Source organism: Anomaloglossus baeobatrachus, chromosome 4 (genome assembly GCF_048569485.1).
Source record: "Anomaloglossus baeobatrachus isolate aAnoBae1 chromosome 4, aAnoBae1.hap1, whole genome shotgun sequence".
NCBI classification, from domain to species: Eukaryota; Metazoa; Chordata; class Amphibia; order Anura; family Aromobatidae; genus Anomaloglossus; species Anomaloglossus baeobatrachus.
In genome coordinates, this window is record NC_134356.1 from 695,678,819 (window position 1) to 695,690,993 (window position 12,175).

General features: G+C 45.3%; 1 protein-coding gene across 1 annotated transcript in view; it reads right to left on the minus strand.

Annotated features, from left to right (window-relative positions):
• Window positions 1-12,175, minus strand: part of LOC142302171 (NXPE family member 3-like) — a 162,882-nt gene that overhangs the window by 56,991 nt on the left and 93,716 nt on the right. Inside the window, exon 4 of the mRNA XM_075343254.1 lies at window positions 8,377-8,580. Within this exon, the coding sequence (XP_075199369.1) occupies window positions 8,377-8,580 (204 nt within the window). The remainder of the gene's footprint in view (window positions 1-8,376; window positions 8,581-12,175) is intronic.

Below are 12,175 nucleotides of genomic sequence, written 5' to 3' on the forward strand. Positions count from 1 at the left end.
AACAGCAGTACCGCAGAGTTCAGGAATGCGTAGAAAAGAGCCTGTCCCAAGCAAGAACGAGACAAGAGCAGAACTACAATCAAACAGCCCCAGCAACTCCCTTAGCACCTGGAAAACAGGTCCTCAAGAAAAAGCGGAGGGCGCATAAATTAGATGATCAGTGGGACTTTGACAATAGTAAGGTATGCCTCATAAGCAAAGATGAAGGCAAGACCTATCAAACAGTTTCTAGAGACCACCTGAAAGCGTGCCCTGAGCGGTGCAAAATCCAAAAAGAAGTAGAAGAAGTACAAGAAAGTCCCCAAATTCAAGAAAAAGAGGAAGAGATGATACAAACAATCCTTGGAAAATTCCCCAAAACTTGGACCCGAATAAATAATGCCATAGTGGTACCAGTCTTGACGTTCCCGCAGTTGGTCGAGCCAGAGACAGAAGAGGTTCCAGATCCACCTAAGGAACTGTCCGCCCCAACACAAGATGACACGCCAGCAGTGGAACAGGAGAATCAACCCCCTGTCAGTGGTGAACCTGTCGTACCCTTGGCGACTCTCAGACCACGTAGGCAATAATCACGCATACCTCTCAGGGTTAGGCCTACCTGTAGTGCTGAGGTAGCAGACGCTCCAAATAGTCAGGGACAAACACCAGAGCTACGCAGGTCCCAACGTAGCTGTTAGGGCCAGGTGGACGGGCAGACCCAGGAGGTGGATCCACTGGGCTGAACACCTCACCGAGGGCAAGGTGCCCGGTAGCCGGAGCACTACAGGTAGCAGGACAGTCCGTTCAGAGGAGTGTAGAAGTCCCTGGGACCACGGAGTCACTGAAGGTAGTCCGGGTGACGGAGCTCAGGTTCGGAGGCCGAGATGACGTCAGGCAGAGTCCGGAACCGACGGAGCGAGAAGACGGGTCACCACAGGGATCGGAGATGGTATGAACTTGACGGGATGGCAGACCGTCACCGTTCGGGGTTCGGGTATCGTCAGAACCGGTTGGCGAGGCAGGAGCGGCTCTAGGAGAGAGATAGGTAAGTATACCACAAAACACAAGGAGACCTGACTCCTAGCTTAGCAAAACACGAAGAACAGGCCCCGCCCACTTGGAAAGGATCTCCCTATATACCCTGTACCTGATTCTTCAATATCCTGTAGGAGGACACTGGCCCTTTAAGAGAGGGTCAATGACCGCGCGCGCGCCCTAATGCGCATGCGCGAGGCCCGGGTGCCAGAAGCCAGAGCAGGGAGCGGTGAACAGGAGGCAGGAGAGCTGGGCTGGAGCAGGGTTGCCGACGGGCGCCGGGAGCGGGGACCAGGCTGCCTGGGGACCGCAGGTGATGGGGCATGGAGGCTGTGGAGCGGGGGACGCCTGGCAGAGGAGCCGGGAAGCGAGGCAGGGGAGCCGGGGAGCATGGCAGGGGAGCCGGGAAGTGAGGCAGGGGAGCCGGAGAGCGAGGCCGGGGAGCCGGGGAGCGTGACAGTAGCACTCGGGGACGGCCCCCTCCAAGGTATAGAGAGTAAAAAGAAAGAGTACCTATTAGAAGGTAAATAGTTATTTAAAATGTCTGTAATGTGTATAAAATGTTTTTTTTTTATTTAAATGATTGAGTAAATGGACAATTGGGCCACTGGACTATGGGTGGCCAAGACTCTAATTGTACATAGTTAGCACCAGTGTGCTTAACACCCCTGAAGAAAAACCCGTCCGGCGTGCATAGAGTGGGGTCATCAATGCTCTGACGCACGCCCAGAGCCTACGTTGGGGGTTTTATTGCGGCGGGTCCCCCATGGAGCAGTATAATGGACACCCGGCAGGGAGCCACACTGGACTGTTTAGTTGTTTAAGGTTGTAACATGTTTAGTCTTGTTTTGTTTTCTTCAGTCCGGGAGAACTGAGTTTAACTAAGGGTGAGTGTGGTGCCCCAGCACCTGGTCGCCACAACAGCATTGCCCCTCCAAAGGGTTAATGCTGAGCCTGGAGGTAATTGGGAGGTCTATTGGCCAGTAAGTTTAACATTCAACGCAGTTTCTCCCTCAGGCCAGCAGGGGGAGCTCTGAACCTGGAGTTCCAGGGAGCATTCCTTAAGTCTGACCTGAGGGAGGAGTTAGTGTTCAGTCTGTAGAGAGAAAGCAGAGAAAGCAGACGCAGAGTAGTGCTGTCCTGCGGACTGGGGCCTGGAGCTGGAGTAGCTTGGCCCAGTGAAGCAGGAAGAGCAGAGAGGCACAGAAGACACTCGGACATCAGAGTCTGTGGTTGCCAGGGTGTAAAATCCTTCCCTGGTAGCCGAATCCGGAGGGCAGAAGCCCCCTGGCCCAGAAGCAATCTGAAGGTACAGCTGCATCACCAGGGCCCGGTGTGGACTCCAGCAGAGAAGCACCAGAGAGGGCCTGCGCAGCCTACCACACAGAAAAAGGGACGAACCACAGGTCCCAGCAGCAAGAGGGCCATTGCCAATCCAGAGAGCAGGGTCCTATAACAGTAAGGAAAGAACAGGAGTAGGCCTCATACTCATCTGGCCAAAAAGATACCTCAGTTACTTCCAGGCCGGCCGGAGCCCTCTACCACCTGTAACGGTCTCCCAGGACTAACCGTTTGCCAAGTAAAAGAGGAGAAGGTAAAGAGACTACTGTTTGTGCCTGTTTCTTTCACTGCCTGTCGGCCCTGCACCGTATTATTCACACAACATCACACCATAGACTCTCACGAGCACCAACTGTTGCCCGGGGTACCGCTCCACCTGTGGGGAGCAGGACCATCCAAGCTGCCATACCATTAGCCCCGGAGGCCCCATCCAGCAGCAGCGGCTTAATAGCCGCAAACCACAGGTGGCGTCACGACAACCATAAACTTTATTCACCAGCCATAATTATTAATAATTAATAATTATTAACTAATAATAAATCATAATTAATTGACACCCACCAGGGCCACGGAGTCGGGCCCCGCCACCACTGACGACCCCCGGACTAGTCCGGCCCGGCAACGGGTATCCCATAGCCCTGGGGTGGGCGAGTCAAATGTGCTTGATGCAAATCTAGCTGTGAAGTGTACAACTGGGGCACAAGTGCTGCCACTGAAGGGGTGGGTGTGTGTGGGGACCCATTTTTGGAAAAAAGGGAGACTCCACTTGGAGTAACGCTTGCTTGCTGTGTTTTTTAAAAGGAGCCAAGATGAACAAGTCATGGTTCAGCAAAGACTTTGCTACCTACCCCGGTGTCATCCTGTGGACGGTTAAGTATTGCGTATTTTTGAATGTGCTTGATTCAAATCTACCTGTGAAGTGTACAACTGGGGCACAAGTGCTGCCACTGAAGGGGTGGGTGTGTGTGTGGCCCAATTTTTGTAAAAAAGGGAGACTCCGCTTGGAGTCACCTTGCGGTGTTTTACATGACTTTAGAAGGGCGTTCCATGCCTATATCTGTGTCTCCCCCTCTTTTTCCTTGTCCAGCTGTTTTGTTTTCGCATGAGTATATGTCCTTGTCACTTTCCCATGTGTTTGTGTTGTGTTGTGAGTTGTTTGTCACCTTTTGGACACCTTTGAGGGTGTTTTCTAGGTTTTTTATGTGTTTGTGATTGCCTGCCATTGTTTCCTATGCGGTTCGAGTTCGGTTTGTCGAAAGTTCGGCGAACCGAACTCGAACGAGATGCCCGTTCGGCGAACCAAACTTGAGCCGAACCGCGACCGGTTCGCTCATCTCAAGTAACAATACCAGATTTATATTGGGTTTTTAAGTTTTTCTTATTTCACAGAGTAAATATGCTTTTTTATTTAAAAAAAATGTATGTTTTTGTTGCCATATTCTGGAAGCTGTAACTTTATATATTTTGGCAGACAGAGCTATTTGAGGACTTATTTCTTGTAGAATGAGTTGGAGTCTTGTAATACTTTTTTGGGGTACCTACCGTATTTTTCAGACTATAAGACGTACTTGACCATAATACGCACCCAGGTTTTAAAAGTGTAAAATAAGAAAAAAAAATTGAGGCAAAAAGCAGCCCCCCCCCCTTCCCAGGATCATCATACATACCAGCTCCGAGCATCTGTGTGGCTCCCAGATCTCCCTGTGATTTCTGGTGTGCACTCCATGGAGGTGTGTTGCACGCCATACTCCACTGCGTTTGGCCGACACATGTACATCAGAACACACACTCACAGATCAACTCACACATCAGAATGCACTCACACATCAGAATGCACTCACACATCAGAACGCACTCACACATCAGAACGCACTCACACATCAGAATGCACTCACACATCAGAACGCACTCACACATCAGAACGCACTCACACATCAGAACGCACTCACACATCAGAACGCACTCACACATCAGAATGCACTCACACATCAGAACGCACTCACACATCAGAACGCAGTGACGAAATCGTGCACGCACGCACTCAATCCATCATCCAATTGATACCACGTGCTTCCGGCAATGTGATGCAGGAGAGTTCCTGGAAGGTCAATGCAGCAACCAGCGTCACAGGTCCTTACGCCGCCGTGAAGCAAGCGATATCGCTGGATGTGGTGAGTGTGTGGATGCAATCTGTAGTGTGATTGTGTGTGTGCTTTTTCATGTGTGTGTGTTTGTGTGTGCGCGGGCATGCACAACCCGAACAGGTTAGCAGCCTTAAAGGCCATTTACACGCTGCGACATCACTAACGATATATCGTCGGGGTCACTGTGTTTGTGATGCACATCCGGCGCCATTAGCGTCATCGCCACGTGTGACAGGCAGGAGCGACGTTAAACGATCGCAAAAGAGACAAAAATCATTGGTATATGAGAGGTCATTCATTTACCAAAAATCGTTGTCTCGTATGTATCGAGGTTATTCCTTGTTCCTGCGGCATCACACATCGCTGTGTGTGACACCGCAGGAGCGACGATCAACTCCTTACCTCCGTCCACTGGCAATGAGGAAGGAAGGAGGTGGGCGGGATGTTCCGGCAGCTCATCTCCACCCCTCTGCTTCTATTGGACGGGTGCCATGTGACGTCGCTGTGACATCGTACGAACCGTCCCCCTTAGAATGGAGGCAGTTTGCCAGCCAGAGCGATGTCGCAGGGAAGGTAAGTCCGTGTGACCTGTGTTAGCGATGTCGTGCGGCACGGGCAGCGATTTGCCCATGTCGCACCACCGACGGGGGTGGTTACCCTCGCTAGCGATATCAGTACCGATATCGCAGTGTGTAAAGTACTCTTTAGGTTCATTAATTCCTCCACCACCACCAGGTACAATATCATATCTTCAGACTATAAGACACACCCCCCCCACTTTCCTCCAAAATTTGTAGGAAAAAAGTGCATCTTATAGTCCGAATAATATGGTAATAACTTAATTTAGATTTTTTTAGATGCAAAATGAAGAATAATCAGCTATTCAGTTATGTGATACATTTTGAACCACATATACAGTGGGGAAAAAAGTATTTGATACATTGCTGATTTTGCATGTTTTCCCACCTACAAAGAATGGAGAGATCTGTAATTTTTATCCTAAGTACACTTTAACTGTGACAGACAGAATTTCCCCCAAAAATCCAGAAAATCACATTGTATGATTTTTTTAATCAATTATATGCATTGTATAGTATGACATAAGTATTTGATCATCCGACCAACCAGCAAGAACTCTGGCGCACATAGAATTGCTATTTTTTCCTTTAAGAGTGCGTGCCCACAATTAGAAATGGGAACATTTGGACACATTACGTTTTTGCTGAATCCAAAACTCTGTGTTGTACAGTAGAAGCACATTGTATTGGATTTAGAGAAATAACACCCACTGTGCTTCTTTTCTCCACAGCGGAAACTGACCTGCGGCGCAGCTTTCCGAGCCACAGTCCTGGTCCAGTGTAGATATTCATAAGAGGATGCTGGATCTCCAAGGGGGAGCTAATATGTATAGCTACACCTGGTGTCTATCTCTGTTCAGGAGGAATTTTTCCTCTTGTGCTCTGTGCTCTGTTCTAGATGAAGCTCCCCTGATGAGTCTGTAAACGAAACGCGTAGGGAGACTCTTGAGCACGCCACTTGCGGGTCAGCAATTAAGGGGTATGGTGTAGCTATACATATTAGCTCCCCTTGGAGATCCAGCATCCTCTTATGAATATCTACACCGGACCAGGACTTCATACCGGTGAGATTGTTCCATCTCTACCTTCACATACCTTATAATAGGTGGGGTTTATTACATTGACCCAAATTCATATAGAGGCATCCATTTTATCAGAGTTAGTGGATTTCACTATCCACACTGACATTGGTATTCTGACCCTTTTTTTAAGGCTTTATATGTTTTATATCTTTGTTTGCCCCACATCCCCTGCTTTTAATCATTACATTAAAGGTTATATTTTAACATCACCTAGCTACCAACCTTCTTAAACATTGGGTAATTGCTTTTGCTGTATTGAAGTTTGCAAGTGACTATCTGGATAATAACGAGGAGGTATGGAGAAGGCTGTGAGGTCAGATCTGACCAAAATAGAACTTTTTTGTATCAACTCCGCTCTCTGTGTTGGAAAGAAGAAAGGTGAATACAACCCCCAAAACCACCATCCTAACTGTGAAGCATGGGGTGAAAGCATACTTTTGGGTATGGATAGCGAGATTTTGGCCAATAACCTCCTTCTTTTAGTAAGGACATTGAAGATGGTTCGTGGTTGCCTCTTCAAGCATTGCAATGATTGGAAACACACAGGCAATGAAGAAGTGGCTCCGTAAGAAGCATTTCAAGTTCCTGGAGTGGTGTAGCCAGTCTCCAGAACTGAACTCAATAGAAAATCTTTGGAGGGAACTGAAACTCAATGTCGCCCTAGAGACAGCCATGAAACCTGAAAGATCTGGGGAAGATCTGTATGGAGTAGTGACCTGAGAGATCTGTATAGAGGATGGACCTGAGAGATCTGTATGGAGGAGTCACCGAAATCCCTGCTGCAGTATGTGCAAACCAGGTCAAGAACTACAGAAAACATCTGACCTCTGTATTTGAAAGCAAAGGTTTCTATAAAAAAAATAGTAAGTTATGTTTTTTATTTTATGAAATACTTATTTCATGCAAATTATTTATGTAAAAATCATACAATGGGATTTTCTGGATTTGTTTATTCTGTCTGTCACAGTTGAAGTTACCTACAATAAAAATTACAGACATCTCCATTCTTTGTAGGTGGGAAAACTTGCAAAATCGGCAGAGTATCAAACACTTATTTTCAACAATGTATGTTGGCAAATTTACACCTTGAGCTAAATCCACTGTGACGGCTCAGCGTTTGGCCGCTTCTGTGGGTGTGACCTGTTTTTATTTAGGCCAGACATATGGGTCCTTTTATTTGTAAAACTGAGAGAAGTTAATTATTGTCTCTTCCCAGACTGATTGGAGTCCTACTCTTTTTTGTATATTTGTATTCCCTCAGCCCTTCTGACTACATAGTTCGGTGGAAAATTTTGCAGTCGGATTAAACTGGTGATTGATGAGAGAGCAGCCATCTCTAACTAGTTCTGTAATACCCAATACCCTCAATTGAGAACTGAGGGGTAGAAAAGGGCCTTGATATGTGACCAGAGGGTTATTCTAAATTCCCTCTGTTGATGTACTTTGGTTCCAGCTAGGGAATCACAAAAATACCTCACTTTGGATATTTTACAGGATTTAAGGCTAAAATCTATTACTCCAGCTGAAAGTTCACAGAACTGCTTTACTCCCACAAATTTTCCTGGAGAACCCATTTTGGGACATTTTGGTGATTGACTGCATATCTTGCTGTTCTCAGTCAGCTTAGCTTCCTAAGCTTGCCGATATCTCTTCTCAGTGTGTGCCTGCCAAAAGCGGGGGTGCGGCTGGCTAGGATAATTGACCTTTGAAACCCCGAAATCACAAAGATTTTAATCCCTGGGGGGGTCATCGGAAGGGTGAGGCTGTGTTGCTTATACAAGCTTGTGTTTTTGCATGGGAAGTACAATATGTTTTTGCTTGTTGGTGAACCAATCAAGTATTGCCAATGTTTGGTCCACTCACCCTGTGTTGTCTGAGTAGTGTTTTGCCCACGGGAAAGCAATGTCCATGCAGTCTTTTTGGAGACAGTCAGGCCAGAGGTCAAGATCACTTACTGACCCACATTTTTATGTTACAATCTATTTCCCTTCTCTATAAAAAGAGCAAAAATGGTAACAGAGCTACAGTATATCCCTCATGTGACAGACACCAACAGGGTAGATGGTTCTTATTGATAACAATGGAATTTAAAGAGTTGTTCTCAGTATTTAGTTTTAAACTAAGCTGGATGGTCTGACACATATCTAGCCATCTAGCCGTTTTATTGCCACAATTGAATGTGTGAAAACTATAAAAACATAGACATTAGCTACTTACTTGGTACAAACGCCACCAGATATTCCCACCAGCCTCGGAGTGTGGAGTCTCCAAACATGTAGACCATTTTTCCAGATAGACATTGTGCCACCTTGTTGGCATCGTTGAAATGTTGATTAGAACAAACAAGGGAGTTCCAGACGTCCTGATAATAGAATCCTGATGGATTTGGATTTTTAAGTTTGGATGTGCAAGGTTTTGTAACTGCAAACATGGGAAAAAAGTAGTCATTAAATAATAATAATAATAATAATAATAATAATAATAATAATAATAATAATTATTATTAAAATAATAATTATAATATTATTATTAGAAAACTGATAGTGTATGCACTTAATACTTCAACTTCAATAAATAGATAAAAATGCAGGGTATGCTGTAAAAGCCATGTTCCGAATAAAGCCCCAATTTTCAATCCATGCAAAGATTTAGCTGCTTAAACCATTAAGGATACAGCCTTAAGGGTATTTTACACACAACGATATCACTAACGATATATCGTCGCGGTCATGGTGATCGTAACTAGAGATGAGCGAACCTCTGAAGGCTGGAGTTTGGTTCGGTTCGTCAAGCGGAGGGCTGGTTCGGCGGATGTTCGATGAACCATTTGACGAACCTCTCGAACCCCATTTAAAAAAATGGCAGGCAAACACAAACACATAAAAACACATAGAAAACACCTTCAAAGGTGTCCAAAAGGTGACAAACAACTCACAACACAACACAAACACATGGGAAAGTGACAAGGACATATACTCATGCGAAAACAAAACAGCTGGACAAGGAAAAGGAGGAGGAGACACAGATATAGGCATGGCACGCCCTTCTAAAATCATGTAAAACACAGCAAGCGGACTACAAGGAGAGTCTCCCTTTTTTCCAATAATTGGGCCCCACAGACACCCCTTCAGTGTCATCACTTTTGCCCCATTTGCAAACTTGACAGGTAGATTTGCATCAAGCACATTCAAAAATACGCCAGCCTTAACTGTCCCCAGGCTGACACCGGGGTAGGTAGCAAAGTCTTTGCTGAACCATGACTTGTTCATCTTGGCTCATTTTTAAAAACACAGCAAGCAAGGGTTACTCCAAGCAGAGTCTCCCTTTTTTTCCAAAAATTCGGCCACACAGACACCCCTTCAGTGGCAGCACTTGTGCCCAATTTGCAAACTTCACATGTTGATTAGCATCAAGCACATTTAAAAATACGCCGGCCTTAACTGTCCCCAGGATGACACTGGGGTAGGTAGCAAAGTCCTTGCTGATCCATGACTTGTTCATCTTAGCTTATTTTTAAAAACACAGAAATGGGACTCCAAGCAGAGTCTCCCTTTTTTCCACAACTTGGGCCTCACAGACACCACTTCAGTGGCATCACTTGTGCCCCAGTTGCAAACTTGACAAGTAGATTTGCATCAAGCACAATTAATAATCCACAAGCATTTACTCTCCCCAGGATGACACAGGGGTAGCAAAGTTCTTGCTGATCCATGACTTGTGCATCTTGATGAACGTTAGTCTGTCCACATTGTCACTGGACAGTAGAGATGAGCGAACCGGTCGTGGTTCGGCTCGAGTTCGGTTCGTCGAACGGAGGTCTCGTTCGAGTTCAGTTCGGCAAACGTTCGACGAATCGAACTCGAACAGCATAGGAAACAATGGCAGGCAATCACAAACACATAAAAACACCTAGAAAACACCCTCAAAGGTGTCCAAAAGGTGACAAACAACTCACAACACAACACAAACACATGGGAAAGTGACAAGGACATATACTCATTCGAAAACAAAAGAGCTGGACAAGGAAAAAGAGGAGAAGACAAAGATATAGGCATGGCACGCCCTTCTAAAATCATGTAAAACACCGCAAGGTGACTCCAAGCGTAGTCTCCCTTTTTTCCAAAAATTGGGCCACACACACACCCACCCCTTCAGTGGCAGCAGTTGTGCCCCAGTTGTACACTTCACAGGTAGATTTGCATCAAGCACATTCAAAAATACGCCATAATTAACCGTCCCCAGGATGACACCGGGGTAGGTAGCAAAGTCTTTCCTGATCCCAGCTCTGTTCATCTTGGATCATTTTTAAAAACAATGTAAGCAAGGGTTACTCCAAGCGGAGTCTCCCTTTTTTCCAAAAATTGGGCCCCACACACACCCACCCATTCAGTGGCAGCAGTTGTGCCCTAGTTGCAAACAGGATGTTTTGATTTGCATCAAGCACATTCCAAATCCACAAGCATTTACTCTCCCCAGGATGACACAGGGGTAGTAAATTCCTTGTGGATCCATGACTTGTTCATTTTGATGAACGTTAGTCTGTCCACATTGTCACTGGACAGACGCGTGCGTTTATCTGTCAGCACACACCCAGCAGCACTGAAGACACGTTCAGAGACAACGCTGGCAGCTGGACACGACAAAATCTCCAAGGCGTAACTGGAGAGCTCTGGCCATTTTTCAAGATTTGAAGCCCAAAATGAGCAAGGCTCCATTTGCAAAGTCATGGCATCGATGTTCATTTGGAGATACTCCTGTATCATCCTCTCCAGCCGTTGACTATGTGTCAGACTTGTCTTCATGGTTTATGCTGCTATCTACAATTCTGACATGCAATCGTTTATACCTGACTGTCTGCTAAATTTATTACAGTCTTGGTTACTTATATAGATGCATGTATTTGGCTGAATTATTTATATCTGTTCTGCTGTACTCTTGCTGGCTGTAAAGATGTGCTTTTTTAGATGTAACACTTACAATCATGTCTAGTTCATGACTGCCTGCAACTCTGTTTGCAATTTTGGCTGATTATTTTGTCTAAATTAATTACAACAGGGAGGCTAAATATTGACCCCCTTTATGTGTATCTACAAAACTTCATGCCAATAAATTGCACTATCTTGCTGGCTGTCAGGACTAATCTGTATATGACACTCATGAATTTTGGAATGAAGTCTTCATATCTATTGTACCTGTTGTGGGTATGACTACTTCAAGCTGCTATACTGGTGCTGTAATTTTATGACTATTATCCCTTCTGAGATTGAGCCTGTGACATACAATCGTGACCGCTGTACTATATTTCATGTGGATGATATTATTTGACTGACCACACTGCCCTGTTAGTTTTTAATATGGTGGTTTGCACATGTTTTTAATAACACTGTCTGTCTATATTGTGTGCCCTCACAAAATACTAATATTGTTAATAAAGATTTGTTTACAATTTTTTCATAAAAAAGACGTGTCCATGTGGATTGTTAATTTTTTGGGTTGATTGATAACCAGTGATCATTTGTAGGCTTCAATGTAAATTTTGGGATCATGGTTTAAAGATATTGAAATTTATGATAATATGGATCTTATTCAATTAATGGTGTATTTGTTGTCTCTGGTGGCCTTGCAAAGGATGGTCTAAAAAAATTATGAAAAGATTCCATAAAATTGCTGTTACCAGCACCAGATACGGTGCTACTGGTACGGGTAGACTGTTGAAGATGACGAGACCGTCCCATATTTGTCAAGTTACAACTGGGAGAATCACTCCCTGCACCTGCACGGTTGTTTGGTGGAAAAGCCAAGCTAAAATCGAGTAACTGCTTCTGCTGATACTCCTGCATACGTGCGTCCCTTTCTATGGCTGGAATTATGTCACAAAATTTGGACTTGTACCGGGGATCTAATAGTGTGGCAAGCCAGTAGTCATCATCACTTCTAATTTTGACAATACGAGGGTCATGTTGGAGGTAGTGCAGCAAGAAGGCAATCATGTGTCTTGCGCAGCCATGCGGACCAA